Consider the following 15,631-nt stretch of genomic DNA (forward strand, 5'->3'; position numbering starts at 1 on the left):
ATAGCACAAAGGTAACATGCATCAGGATTCATGCTGTACTGAAGCCTATTTCGTTTAACAAAACGAAATCAACGTATTCTCAATATTTGCCTCTCAGAACAGCAGAGGAGACTTTTGACATCACAAAAAGACTTCTTTTCAGCAATCATGAAAGGAACCATGGAATGACTTGTCAATTCATGGACACCCTTCTAACATCAGCAATATGGTTTCTTCTTTTGGGGTTGATTTTAGTATTTCATATCATGCTGCAATCTTTTTGTATATACATAATATACCAATTACCAAACAACGTACATAGATATTTAATGCATGCTCCTTTTGATTGTACCTCAAGAACATGTAGACAGCATGTCGGATAGATCAAAAGAAAGCCAGTAATTTTGTCAGCTTTTCCGACAACCTTTTGCAAATTCTCACTGTGATAGCCTGTGCCACAAACAAAGCACTTACAACATGTAAATTAATCGTGGTTTTTATGTCAATTCTTATCACCACAAGCCGAACGTGTGACCAGAACATATGAACAAACCTCCGCTCTAGCTTCTAGAACAACATCTGTCCCACCAGGTCGGTAGTAAATAGCGGAACAAAATAGTCAGAGGCAATAATGAGAACCTCGTCTAGGTCAGTGCGCAAAACATTTGTAGTATCACACAAACCCCAAACCGAGCTCCCAAAGGGTCTTTCCCGAAATGTGCAAAGAAATTTTTATTCATTCATTCAGCTTTGAATATCCATGTAGATATTGAAGCGTGGTGAACTGAGATTTCTCTAGCTGTATATGAGTGAGTTCTCTCTAGCTATATCCATGTTCAATTATCACCACAGACCGAGCATATGACCAGAACATATGAACAAACCTCCGCTCTAGTTTGAAGAACACCATCTGTCCCACCAGGTCGTTCGTAAATAGCAGAACAAATAATCAGAGGTAATAACAAGAACCTTGTCTAGGTCAGTGCGCCAAACATCTGCCGTATCACACAAACCCCAAGCCAAGCTCTCTCCCAAAATAGAAATCTTTATTCATCCATTCAACTTTGAATATCCATGTAGATATTGAAGCGTGGTAGGTGAACTGAGATCTCTCTAGCTATATATGAGTGAGAGTCTCCCTAGTGTTAGCCTCACGTTTCATCTTTTTCTGTGTGTGTTTGGGAAGCTGACGCGCGAACTCTCTCAGGCCTGTTTGTCGCGTGGTTTATCGCCGTGCGCGAGATCTGCTCGTCTGCCAACCTTTGCGACCAGCTGCCGTGCTTGCTCGACTGCCTCTGAGTGTCATCCTTTTGCAGCGACAAACAGCCAAAGGTTATTTGACAGTCTGTGTGTGGGGGTGTGTGAAGCCAGTGGTGTGTGTGTGTGTGTGTGTGTGTGTGTGTGTGTGTGATGACTGTGACCTGCGTGAACTCAGATTCTGGGCGCCCATAAGACCTGCGTGGACTGCTCGTTCAGAGCTCTCGGAGACCTGCTACAACAATTTGCGCTCAGCACTGTAATCTGCTCCTGCGCAGTCAAACCCTGCACCCTGAGCTTGTTCGCCCCTTGTCAGTCTCTGTGCGACTTGCCGAATCATCAACGCCAAAAAATTACAGCTCTGTGCAGTTAGTGACAGTTAATAATTTTACAGGCTATATAGTTTGCAATTTTACAGGCTTTTCTTGCAAGATGTATGTCTTCTGTGGCAGATGTAAATATTTCTGCAGTCTCTGTGAATAGATAAAATAACAAAAATAAAAAAAAGTCTTCTGCTTTGGTTTTGGACGTGGTCCGGTTGCTGTATGACAGAGTTGCAGTGTGTTTTCAAGCGTCGTAAGTCCATGGATAATGTTTCGGAGAGTGTTTCTGAAATCAAAAGCTGTCTGTATGAAGACTTCGAAGAAGCCCGAAAAGCTTGGAATGGTCAGGCACCTGTCCTTGAGGTGCGCATTCCAGTATAGGACCTTACGGATCGAGTAGCGCAATACGCCATGAATGTGGTCATCTTGTTTTTCTCAGGAAAAATGCCAATTGCGCGAGATGTCGGACAAAGGGTTGATTTCCTTCTCAAACGCCAAGCTGTCCGAGGCGTTTATTTTGGTGCTCGGGGTTTCTATGAGGTTTGACTCACAGATACTAAAGCTAAAAACCTTTTGCTAGAGATGTCTCCGCTTTTTTTTGGCACGTAGATGACTCATGTTCTACCGTGGGCACTTACGAAAGACTATCAAATTGTTGATTTCCCTCGCACATGGAGGCATTTTCTTCCGTTGTTGGCTGCTCAGCTTGGCAAGGTAATTTGCCCTCCAAAATTGGATGTGAATACCAATAGGTTTTGCATTCTCTGGGATACGGACAAGCAAACCCCGGATGGAATTATGGTGGATTCAGGGGATCCATGGGTTAGCAAGTGTCCTTTTAAACTCAAATGGGGCAAATTTGCAAACTCCTGTTTCCGATGTGCTAGATTTGGTCACATGCAGTCTGAATGTCCTCAACCAATTCTACAGCCCCCTCTTTCCGATGTTCTTGCTTTTGGCCCTGTCCCTATAGGAAAATCTGTTGGTGAAGCTAAATTGAATGGAGTTTCTACTATGAAGTCGATTCCCAATGTAGACAAAGGGAAAAACAAAAATCCGCAGTCTGCTGATGTTGGGAATGTAAATGCAGGGAAAGGCAAACATGCTGGGTCAGGTGATGTTGGCTCATGGGCGGTGCTTAAAAAGACAGTGAAAATTTGCGCTCCAACCTCCTCCCGCAATTATGTTCCTCTGGTTAACGCCAACAAGAATGCAGCGTTTAAGCAGCTTCCTTGCAATGACAATCGCACGTTGATTGATGCTTGGGAAAAAGCGATGCATTCTCATAAGGATGTGCTTCTGGGTGAGGCTTCCACCTCTCAAGCAGATCCTATGGACAAGTCTCCTGCTTTCACTCAATGGATGGGGTCTGGTGTGGATGTGGTGGATGGAGATGTCCATATGGGCATCTCGACTTGATTCATGTGTTTCTTGCCGTTGTACATATGATTTCTATGCATAGTTGCATTAAATGCATTAAATACAATGTGCGGGGGTTATGTAACCTTGACAAATGGCAATTGACCTGGCACTATGTACATACATGTAGGGCAGATATAGTTGTTTTGCAAGAACACAACCAGCATGACTTTGCTGGTCAGTGTTCTTATTTTGCTGGTTATTGGATTCCATATGCTGGTTTGCAAGACTATTCAGGTTTACTGATTGTTGTTCGGCATGAGTTGCAGCCAGCTCTCTTGTACAATGATTCGCAGGGCCGTTGGATGGTGGTTCAATGCCTGTTGAATGGTCAGGTTTATGAATTTGGAGGTGTTTATGCTCATACAGCATCTGGGCAAAGGGCTGCTCTATGGCGAGACATCTCTTCTCATTTATGGACTTCAAATGCATTTCTTTGTGGTGATTTTAATAATACCCCCCCGCGATGAATGATAGTACCACACGTAATTCACATATATTGTCTACGGAAAGGTTAAAATGGGATAATCAGTTTGCTACTACTCCGATGATTGATCTATAGCGGCATTTGCACCCAGATGCCTCTGGATTTACTTTTTAGCATGTTGCTCACTCTTCTTATCGAGCGTGGTTGGATCGATGGTGTTTGCTTAATGTGCAACAATATAAGGATTTTTTATGTGAGGTCAACATCGATTATACCTTACAGTTATCTGATCATTACCCTGTTTCGTTGAATGTGAGTTTTGGGCAATCTCTTTGTGATTGACCTCTTTCTAGAAAATGTCTGCTACATATTAACAATGCTTATCTTGCTCATGCGGCTTTTTGTGACATGATTTTTGATATTATTCCCCCGCTTCTTCCTCATATGCATTTTGATCTTAATGTTGCCTGGTATCGCTTTGTTATGAGGGTGTAAAGTGTCATTTATGACTACGGCACGCATTACATGCAGTGCACTCGGGGGGATGTTAAGGATGCGAAGCAAGCCTGTCAATAGTTGCAAGTGTTGGCTGATTTGTGGCCCTTGTCTGACTATGAGATGTCGGAGTTGTGCGAAGCTTGTGTGTGTATTCAGCATAATGACAAGCGAAAACTTGCTAAATAGCAGACGTGTGCCCGTCAACAAGCTTTCATGGATAAAGGCTGTGCTTCGAGGCAATTTTTTAAGCATTTGCATCATACGAGGGTCTCGCAAGCAATTAAGTGGGTTATGCTTTCCCTAGGTGTTTGGACTTCTTCAAAGCAAGAACTTGTTGATGCCATGGTTTTGCATTATCGACAGGTGTTTGTTGCTCCTTCTCAGGCATCCTTGGTTGCTTGCCATGCGCGTCAATTGATGCTTTCCTTTGTTCATGCGATTATATCCCCATAGGATGCATGTTGCCTTGAGGACCCGTTTATTGCCTCGGAATTGCATAGTGCGTTGCTTGCTTTGGGCCGTTGGCGGTCCCGGTTGGGATGGGCTTACTGTGGAATTCTTCCTCTCCTTTTGGGAACCTCTTGAACTTCCATTGCTTTTCATGATGAATGCATCATGGCAGAAACAGGATTTTGCCACTATCTTGGAAAGAAGGTTTACTTAAATTGCTGCCTAAGCAAGCGCTTTGCGCGCGATTCTCTCACTGGCGCCAAATTACTTTAATGCCGGTGATTTACAAGTTATTGGCTAAGATGCTGGTGCACCGCATTAAGGATCATCGTTTTGCAGGACTCCATCAGGCTCAATATGGTTTCATTCCACGTCGCCAGATTATGGACAATTTGGCTAATGTTATGATTAGAATGGAGTATGCTAAGTACACTCATCAGGACGTGCTGGTTATGCAACTTGATATTGAAAAGGCCTTTGACACTGTACAGTGGGATTTCATGGCTTCCACGATGAGGTGCTTAGGGTTTGGTCCTAAATTCGCCAATGTGGTTTATTTCTTGTATGCATGTAGCACGTCTTCGGGGATCTTGGAAGGCGAACTAGCAGACTCTTGGCCTCTTGGTTGTTCGGTTAGGCAGGGTTGCCCCCTTAGTGCTTTGTTGTATGCTATAGCCACTCACCCGTTATTGATGTATCTTGATCACTTGACTTCTGTTGAGCGTCTTCATGGTTTGCGGTTACCTTCGGGTCGTACCTTTGTTGGCCAAGCTTACGCAGATGATTCCTTGTTTATGCCTCGTAATCAGAAGGATGATGTCGAAGTGGTTATGGAAGCCTTGGAACTTTTTGGCTTTGCGGCTGGGCTTAAAGTCCACTTTTGCAAATTGAAGCTTCTGCCTCTTCGTTCTTGTGATTGGCACAGTCTATTGTGGCCAAGTGAGATTGTTCCTCCAAACGTGATTACTAGGCATTTGGGTTATCCAATTGGATGGAATGTCACTCATTCTCAGAAAGTGGATTGGGTTATGCAACGTTTGAATGTCGAATTGCATTACTGGACGTTATCCACTTGGCCATTACATGTTCGTATGCGAATTGTTCAAAGTATCCTATTGGCATATGTTCAGTTCTTTTTGCCACTGAAGCATTGGCCTCGTCGTTGTCTTGATTCTCTTATGTTGGACATTGTGTCCCATTTGTGGCGATCCCATGCTCAGAAAAAAGGCTTGCGCTTGATGTCTATGGAGAAGCTTTGCACTCCTAAACGCCTGGATGGAATATGCTTCTGCCGTCACCGGTGTTTTGCCGGTGTCGAGATGCTACGGGATGAAGAGATTTAGGCCGTATGGCTCCTCCCAGATCTTCTCGCTTTTCCGTCTTGATTCTTGTGTTCTTCTTGCCAGAGAAGTGGTTTATACTAGGTGTAGTCGTAGTCTAGTATGTGTTTTCTGCTTAATTAGCATGATGCGGTGGTGTATATGAGTGTCCGTGTGTGTAAGTATGTACGTGTATATGTATATGGTATGGGTGTATAGCGGAATTTCATGGTGTGCATGTACGTATTTGTATGCATGTGTGTGCTTGACGTAGTGCGTATGTGTGTGTGTGGGTGTATGTAACTGTTTGTGTGTGCTTGTGAGTGTGCGAGTGTGTATGGTAAGTGTGGGTGTGATAGTCTAAGAGAGAGAGATTTCTTACACAGAACGAGAGTGAGTGTTTATGGTGTGTGTATGTGTGTAGGTATGTCGGAAAGTGTGTGTGTGTGTGGGAACGAGAGGGAGGGATTTTTTACATGCTGAACCGCCAGAGAACGAAGAGAGAGAGAGAGGGAGTGAGCTAGAGATGGGGAGAGAGGCTGAAGGAGTGTGTGTGTTTGGGTGTGTGGGTGAGTGTGTGTGTGTGTGTGTGGAGGGTGTGTGTGTGTGTGTGCGCGAATGAATTCTTCCTGGTGTGTGTTGCTCCTTTGTCGCACAATTCTGCCCTGCGCAACCTCTACACAGTGAGCCAGTGGCTGCAGTTTGCCCTCGCCTGCACGTGGCCCATCAAAGATGACAAGAGCCTCAGCAGCGGGCAGGCTTCAGCAAGGGTTTCCTGTCAGTTTGCGTGGGAGTGTGTGAGTGTGTCTGTGTGTGTGTTTTGTCGTAACTGTTACTCCTTGGCGCAGCCAACCCTCGCTGGCTCTGTACAGGTTTCGCCATTGTGTGTGTTTTAGGGTGTGAGTGAGTGTGGGTCAGGTTTGCAGTGTGTGTGGTGTGTGGCATCACAGCCGCCTTGTGTGTGTATGTGTGTCTATGTCGAGTGCGTGTGTGTGTACGCTTGGGGGGGATTTGGGTGTGTGGTGAATCCTTCGGCCTCATCTGTCGCGCGACACTGTTCTGCACAACATCTACCCTATGCAGGCCCTTCACAGCGCGTCGGGGGTGGAAGTTTGATTTCGCCTGCACGCGGTCCTTCCGTCGTCTTGTGTGCGAGAGAGGGGTGTGTTTTTGTACAGCTAGCTGGTGTATGTGTCTGCGTGTGTATATAGCAGTCATATATCAAAAACTCCCAAAAAAAGAAGAGAGTGTGTGTGTGAGAGCTTCGCATGGATTCCACTGGTCAGTGTATATATAAGCGTCGGAAAGCCATGGAAACTTCGGAGATGGATGCTTTGAGTCTTATCAAAGAATGTTTGCATGAGGATTTCGAGGATGCACGTCAAGCTTGGGAAGGATCCGCTCCTGTTATGGAAGTGCGCATCCCTATACAGGAGCTCATGGATCCTGTTGCTCAATATGCACTTAACGCTGTGATTCTTTTTTTCCCGGGTCGAATGCCTACTGCTCAGGATGTAGGCCAATGGGTTGATTTCCTACTCAAATGGCAAGCAGTCCGAGGGGTTTACTTTGGTGCACGAGGATTCTACGAAGTCTTGCTGGCTGACATGGATGCTCGGGATGCTCTGCTTGAAATGTCTCCTCTTTTCTTCAATACGCAGATGACTCATGTGCTGCCCTGGGCTCTTACCAAGGACTATTAGAGTCTCATTCGCCACAAGTGTCCCGTCTGGGTTGAGGTGGTCGACTTTCCTCGCACTTGGCGTCATTTGCTTCCTTTGTTGGCTGCTCAGTTAGACAAAGTCATTTGCCCTCCTAAGCTGAAGGCAAACACAAACCGTTTTTGTATTTTGTGGGACACGGATATTCCCACACCAGCAGGTATTTCGATCGATTCTGGGGATACAGTGGTTGGAAAGCGCCCTTTTAAGCTTAAATGGGGCAAGTTTGCGAATTCTTGCTTCCAATGTGGCAAATTTAGTCATATGCGTCCGAATGTCCGGAACCAAATCTGCAACCACCTCCTTTAGCCGTCCCTGCTCCTCAACCTCGCTCGCCTTCGAAACCTTCTACTGAGGTTCAAACTAAAGGAGTTTCAACCTCCTCCCCCTTAGCTGGGGCCATTAAAGGAAAGGGGAAACAAGTATAATTGTCTGTACTTACGGCTTCTCCAACTATTAAAGACAAGGGAAAAGAACAAGTTTCGACCTCTCAAACTTGGATAGTGCCCAAGAAACCAGTCAAAGCTGCTACACCTCGTGTTCCGGCATCTTCTCGTAATTATGTGCCTCCCTTGAAGAACGTTGCTCAGAAAAAACTCCCTTGTAATGACAACACTTCTTTGGCTGAAGCTTGGGACAAGGTTGTTCGTTCTTACAAGGAGGTTGTTACTAGAGAAGCTTCTTCATCACAAGGTGCATTTCCTTTCAATTATCCAGGTCCAGGTATTGACCCACCTTCTCAGGCACCTTCAGCTGGGGAGGATGTGTCGACGGGCACCGGTACTTGAGTTTTATTCCCCCCTTTCTTTCACTGTTTTGTCGTCCACTATATATACCATATAGAATGCATAGTTCTTTGAATTGCATCTCCTATAATGTGCGTGGGTTATGCAATCATGACAAGTGGCGGCTTACCTGGCACTATGTACATACATGTAAAGCAGACATCATGGTTCTTCAAGAGCATAATCAGCATCGATTTGCAGGACAGACTTCTTACTTTGCGGGCTACTGGATAGCTTATGCAGGATCAGCTGGCCATTCTGGAGTGCTTATGCTTGTTCGACATGAACTCTTCCCAACCTTGGTCTTTAATGACCCGGCTGGCAGATGGATGGTCATCCAATGTATTATTAATGGAGAAGTTTTTGAATTTGGAGGATTATATGTATACACAGCTTCTGCAGATAGAGCACGGTTGTGGAGTGCTATCTCTTCTTATTGTTGGCGTTCCAATGCCTTTCTCTGCGGGGATTTTAATAATGCACCAAACCTTGCGGATAATACTACAGGCCATTCTCACATGCTTCATATGGAGCGGCAATCTTGGGACCAATTTATGTCGACCTGTAATGGGCTTGATTTGTGGCCCTTTTTGCATGCGACTGATCCAGGCTTTACTTTTCATCACAATGCTCAATCCATGTATCGCGCTCGGCTGGATCGCTAGTATCTTTTTCACATGCAACAATATAATGACTTTGTATGCGAGATGACGATTGATTATGCTATGTGTCTCTCAGATCATTTTCCCGTATGCTTGAAACTTCGTTTTGTCTCTTTTGATGTCAATGATCGCCTACCCAAGAAAAGACTTTTGCATGTCAATAATGCTTATCTCAAGCATGAGCCTTTTCGCACTATGATTGTGAATATCATCCCGCCTTTGCTATCCCAGATGTATGTTGACTTGGACATAGCATGGTTTCGTTTTGTTATGCGTGTTCAATCAGTTATAGAGGATTATGGCAGGGATTATTTGTCACAATTAAGGGAACAGGTTACCCAGGCAAAGGATGCTTGTAGCCGATTAATGCACTTGGCTAATCATTCTTCTCTTGTTGATGCTCAAATGACTGAGTTGTTCTCTGCTCGTGCAATCTTAAGGCACAATGATGAGAGGAAATTGGCCAAATGGCAGATTTGAGCTCGTCAACAAGCTTTTGTAGATAAAGGATGTGCTTCTAAACAATTCTTTAAGCATTTGCATCACTCGAGGCAGTCTCAAGCTATACGGAGAGTTAAATTACTGTCAAGGGAGTGAACCTCCACTCTTCGAGAGCTAGCACTAGCCCTACGCTCTCATTATGGCAAGATTTTTGAGGCCCCTTCTTCTCCCACAAGAGAACCTCGCCAAGCGCGTCATGTGTTTCTATCGCATGTTACTTCCATTCTCGTTGCGGGCAGGCTCAAGACTTGGAAGCTGTTTTCACTGAGTCGGAATTGTATGCCAGCTTGCTTGATTTAGGTCGATGGAGAGCTCCTGGTTTGGATGGTCTCTCTGTGGAATTCTTCTTGTCTTTCTAGGATTATTTGAAGTTGCCTCTATTATTCATGATGAATACAGCTTGGGAACAACAGGAATTACCCTCCTCTTGGAAAGAAGGTTTGCTCAAGTTGATCCCTAAGCATGCATTGTGGGAAGAATTTTCACATTGGCGGCCTATTACACTTATGCATATGGTATATAAATTAATGGCAAAAATGCTTGCTAACCGACTCAAATGCTTTCTACATGAAGGCTTGCATCAATCTCAATACGGCTTCATTCCGAGACGTCAAATTACTGACAACCTTGCAAATGTCATTGTTGGTATGGAATATGCAAAATATACTGGACAGGATGTATTAGTCATGCAGGTTGACATTGAAAAGGCATTCGATACTGTTCTTTGGGATTACATTGCGGATACCATGCGACATTTGGGCTTTGGGCCTAGGCTATCCCGTGTCGTGCTTTTCTTGTATACAAACAGTACTTCTGCAGGCTTGCTGGATGGTTCTCTCACAGAATCTTGGCCTTTGGGACAGTCGGTACGGCAGGGCTGCCCTCTGAGTGCTTTGCTTTATGCGATCGCTACTCATCCCTTGTTTATGTACTTGGATTCCTTGACCTCTAGTGGTAGGCTACATGGCCTTACTTTACCTTCTGGTCGACAGTTTGCTGGTCAGGCTTATGCGGATGACTCTTTGTTCATGCCTCGTAATAACTATGATGATGTACAACAAATTATGCATACTCTTCACTTGTTTGGATTGGCAGCAGGTCTCAAAGTTAACTTTTGCAAATCCAAGCTATTGCCTTTGAAAGAGTGTGACTGGCATAGGATATTGTGGCCTGGGGAGATTGTTCCTCCCCATGTTCTGGTTCGCCATTTGGGTTATCCGCTAGGTTGGAATGTATCGGCTATGAAGAAAACGGATTGGGTGCTCCAACGTCTACATTCCAAGTTGAATTATTGGAAATTGTCCACGTGGCCACTTCATGTGCGTCTCAGGATTGTCCAATGCATCCTTGTGGCTTATGTGCAGTTTTACTTGCCTTTGTTGTTCTGGCCTGGGTTGCGCTTGCAGTCTCTCATGTCCAATATTTTAGAACATTTTTGGCGGACCTCGTCTACCAAGAGGGGCATTCGGCTTTTATCTATGGACAAGCTGTGTTCTCCCAAGCGGCTTGGAGGGTTGAATATTTTGGACTTGAGATGTCATCTTCTGGCTCGGAAAGCTATGTTGGTTGCCAGTTTTGGTGGAGCAGCAGCAACCCTAGGCTCTCATGGTCACACATTTATGTGCGCACATTGTCACCCCTTCTTTTGGTCATTGGCAACTGACTTATTGGGATGTTGTTTTTGGGAAGCTTGAAGGACACTTTCCTGGATGTCCCTTTACTTCTTCTCTAATTGTTGATTGGAAGGTTGTCACTTCACATTTGGCTTGGGATGGTCGACAATCCTCTGGGGGTAACTCTCTTCGCTTGGAGAGTCTGCATTGGAGCAGGGTTTTTGCTTCGACTTTGGTTCAACGGTCTCCTTGCCAAGTGTATTTTCTTTCCCAAAAAGGAATCTGTCAGGTGCATCAGGTGGTTGATGATTCGGGTTATGTTCTTTCTTTTGCTGATTCCGTCTCCCGCTTTCGGTTGGGTCTTCACTATTCTCCTCTCTGACGGGAGATTCAAAACATGCTTGCTGCTCATTCGCCCATTCCTCCGTTGGATGAAGACTCTCGCTTCTCTGATTGGAATCTGGCTACTACCAGATTGGACTGCATCTCAGCTGCCAGTGTCTATGCCATTCTTCAATCTGATGTATGGATTGTGCATCGGGGTAATCAGCTGTGGTCGCTTTCCGAGTCATCCTTGTGGTGGAAACACGCATTGTCTCGCATTTGGCAAAGTCATCTGCCTTTGAAGGAACGTGTTTTCTTGTGGCGGTGCTTGGTGGGAGCTCTACCTGTTGGCAGTGTGTTGCATGCTCGGCATATTGCGCCTTCCCTCTGCCCCAAATGCCTTGAAGCTGAGGAGACCGTGCCACACTTGCTGTGGTGTTGTCGTCACTCCAGAGCCTTCATTCGGCAAGTGTCAGTTGCTCTTCGACTACGTTTTCCTTCCGGCTCTTTTCATAGACGATTTTGGCTTTTTGGGGTGCTTCGGTCACCACAATCTCAGTTTGCGGTCTTCTTCACCTGGGTCAGATTTTGGACTATGTGGGCCATCTGGCATCATAGGAACTCCTTAATGTTCCAGGGCACTTTTGTTGACCCCTTTCCCTATTTCAAATTATCTCTTGGTCAAGCACTGCATTTTGCCGAAGCTGGAGACATCACTCTTGATGCCTACAGGATTTACTTTGACTGTTTCTAGCCTTCGGAGCCTTATAGTGCTCCGTCTTTTGTATCCCTTTCTTTTCGTGGGTTTTCCTCGCTTTGAGGTTTCCCACTTGTAAATTAATCAAAGCAATTTACAAAAAAAGTGTGTGTGTGTGTGTGTAGGTAACATGAGAGAGAGAGAGAGAGAGAGAGAGAGAGAGAGAGAGTTTCTGCGTCCTGATGGCTGCTGACATAGAGATAGGGAGAGTCAACGGGGGGGGGGGAGAGAGAGAGAGAGAGAGCAGGTGTCTCATGGCGGAATCGAGAGAGAGAGAGAGAGCTCATGGGGGGCTGAACGAGGGAGAAAGAGAGAGTGCTTGCTGGCTGCCAATAATGGATGAGAGGGAGAGAGAGAGAGAGAGAGAGAGAGGGTGGCTGAGGGAACGAGGGGGGTGGGGTGGTGATAATGGAGGGGAGAGAGGAAGTGGTGCCAAGGGGGGGCGGGCGGCCCACTGTGGGCACAAGGTCAAGGGGAAGGTGGGGTGGCGGCAGCAACAGGCAAGAAAAGAAAAAACATTTTTTGTTGTTTATTTTATGCTCCCCGATGGGGTCCGTTCCTGCGGTCAGGCTCCGAAAGCTGGGCATCATTAGCCCTGGGTGAGCTAGAGTGTGGTACGGCTAACCCAGTGTCACTGCATTTTGCCTATGACGCTGGAGACATCACCCTTGATACCTACAGGATTTACTTTGACTGTTTCTAGCCTTCGGAGCCTCATAGTGCTCCGCTTTTTGTATCCCTTTCTTTGCGTGGGTTTTCCTCGCTTTAAGGTTTCCCAGTAGTAAATCGATCAAAGAAGATTTACAAAAAAAGAAAGTTGACCTCACGTTCACCCACAAAGTCATGCCCTGGAAAATCCTCTAGAAATCTACATATACATCCCAATCTGTCCCATAACTCCCTCTATCTGCGAAATGACTCACAACGTTTCAGCCCAGATACATGTCTCCGTGCTTCAAATGCCGAAGAGATACAAACAAGTAGGGAGGCATACGGCCAGATGCTCTCTAGAGGGGCTGTCAGGTGACTGAAACCTCAACTATATAGAAACAAGTGCATAGTTAGACAACACTATCCCACACCATATCGTGGCCATCCCACAGTGGGAGGCTTCCCATCAGCCAACATAACATCTATCTAATCTCTTCAACAACCGTCCAGACTATCTATGAAAGCCCCGTGAAAACTGCAACGACTGAGTACAGTCAAGGAGGGTACATGCCAGGCATCAACATTAGACATCGCAACAAGGAGCCTATCACAAGCATCTCTCTTAGAGAAAGCAATACCCTCCTTGACTGAGTACAGTCAAGGAGGGTACATGCCAGGCATCAACATTAGACATCGCAACAAGGAACCTATCACAAGCATCTCTCATAGAGCAAGCAATAGATGGTAAGGCAAAAGACACACCTACCCAAGGGCTACCAATCCTCCACAGTCTCCACATTGTGAAGGTCTCCTTGACAATCACACCAAGGAAGCTCTACTTGGAATCAAAGTGCCATGATCACGCAAAAAATGTCACCAACACGATCCCACAAAATACATACACCTCCACTAGATTGATGGGCACCAACAGAAATCTACCAAAACGTGTGAGAAGCACTAGGTATGAACTTCCCATAGGGTCTACAGCTGTCAATGTAAAGCTTGTGCTCTTGAACAAGAAGGATATCCATCACAAACTACATGAGTGTGCCAATCCCGTCTAAGTAGATTCTATCTCATACCACTAACATTCATGTGATGGAAACCATTGACATTCCATGTGACAATGTGAGAATCCATAGCAACTAACAATGACAGTCCACTGATGAACCACAAAGTCATAGAGGAGAAAGTCAATTGAAACCACATAAGCATACATCTGGCTAGCACCGAGGCCGCTGGCCGTAGGGTCAAGGCAACAAGCAGGAGTTCATCAACATCTGGTGGCAAAGGCTTGAAGAGGTGGTCTGCCCCAAAAGCATGTGCAGCAAAGTACCAAGAGAAAAAATAATCCTGTGGACAACGCAAAGCACAAATAGTTGTCGACTCCGACTATACCCACACGGTGCAGGCGAACTGTGAGGTATGGTTCATTGATAAAATATTGGGCAAACAATAGCATCCCTCCATCTCTCCTCGTTGCACTATCCACATACACTATGTGAACTAGTGGGCAAGAAAAAAAGGAGACATGCAACCTGCCCATGATTGAAGGGCTTTTATTCCGTGAAAGGTAACATGAAAAAGAGAGCATGGGGCTCTGATGATTGCAAACCAAGGACCGGCTCTTCTCCACACAATACTAGATATAGGGGCGTACTAGCATAGATAAAAAAGAACCTAATTGTGCTCAGTGTGTGAAAAGTGTCATCATTTGGGGGGGGGGGGGGGGGGGGGGGGGGCTCTCCATGAAAGAGTGGGGAACTGGAGGAGGTGGCGAGGCACAAAGTAGAGGTAAGAATGGTGTGACGGGTGTTAGGGTTAGGGTTTTTGCTCGAGGTCATAGACACATTTGATCCATGCGTTCGTTTGGCCAGTCACAGATTCACTCTCCCTATGAAGGTGGTCCATGCCAATCTCCCAGTCAAAGCCAAAATTCTCCGTGTTGTGAACAATTCTCTCTATGTGGTATCTGCATCCGTGATCATTTGTGGCACTAGGACATCCAAGTGACCTTCGGATCGTGGGCTAACTTGACTGTGTTTTGCAAATTCCGGCCGAGGGGCCTAAACCCTAGAGGAAAGATAAGGAACCTACTTATGGGGCACCCGCCGAGGAGCCCAAGTTAATAAAGAAGCCGGCACTTTCAACCTATAAGTCTTTCCGAGGGGCCTATTTTGTTTTGATATATGAAGGAATGAATGATGAATGAATATGAGGAATGTTGAATGATGAAATGAGATTCTAGTGCATCAAGATTCCCATATGAATGAGATGACTGGATACTTAGGTGAGCGCATCAAAAGTTTCGGAGGGGTGAGATGGCTACATAGGGATCTAGGTGCATCAAGACTTCTAGACAGATGAGATGACTAGCCGAAATTCGCGCTGGCTGATTTGGTAATTTTTAACGCTAGCATTTTGGAGCAGTTGCTTTTGGGATAAGATTCTTTTAGGCCTTACACTTTTAAGGCTCTGCTTTTAGCAACCCTTGTACTCTTTATAATTGCCTAGAGGGCCATTCTTTCAAGCATCTTGACGAAGAGCTGGAAGATTGGTTCTTGCAGATAAATGAATAAAGAAATATCGAAAGGCGCGCCAGTCTTTGCCACTCTTTGGGGCCAATACATATGGGGGTGGAACTCTGCGTGTTCCCCCGTGGATTCTCTATTTCTGTCATTTCAATTGTTTTGAAGTACTAAAAGTGTGCCAAGTGTGTAAATAGCGGTTATCTTTGTGTTTCCGTCAGATCACTCGTCCAAAGTGATTACAAATGGGGAGGTAGTAGCAGGCAAGAAAGGGGAACTAGGCAGAGGCGCATGCTCCACCGAAGGGGAAGGTGGGGGAAGAAGCGAAGCAAAAGCGGCATGTGTAGAATCGGATGGCAAAGAGGGAAAATATGTGTCCATAGCAAAAGCCAGTCTGGTAGGAGGAGGGGTATTTTG

General features: G+C 45.5%; 1 protein-coding gene across 1 annotated transcript in view; it reads right to left on the reverse strand.

Moving 5' to 3' along the window:
* Window positions 1-15,631, reverse strand: part of LOC147454089 (uncharacterized) — a 147,211-nt gene that overhangs the window by 66,513 nt on the left and 65,067 nt on the right. The window contains exon 3 of the mRNA XM_086517264.1: window positions 332-429. Within this exon, the coding sequence (XP_086373390.1) occupies window positions 332-429 (98 nt within the window). The remainder of the gene's footprint in view (window positions 1-331; window positions 430-15,631) is intronic.

This window comes from Adiantum capillus-veneris, chromosome 7 (assembly GCF_014529385.1).
Source record: "Adiantum capillus-veneris isolate H3 chromosome 7, ASM1452938v2, whole genome shotgun sequence".
Lineage (NCBI taxonomy): Eukaryota > Viridiplantae > Streptophyta > Polypodiopsida > Polypodiales > Pteridaceae > Adiantum > Adiantum capillus-veneris.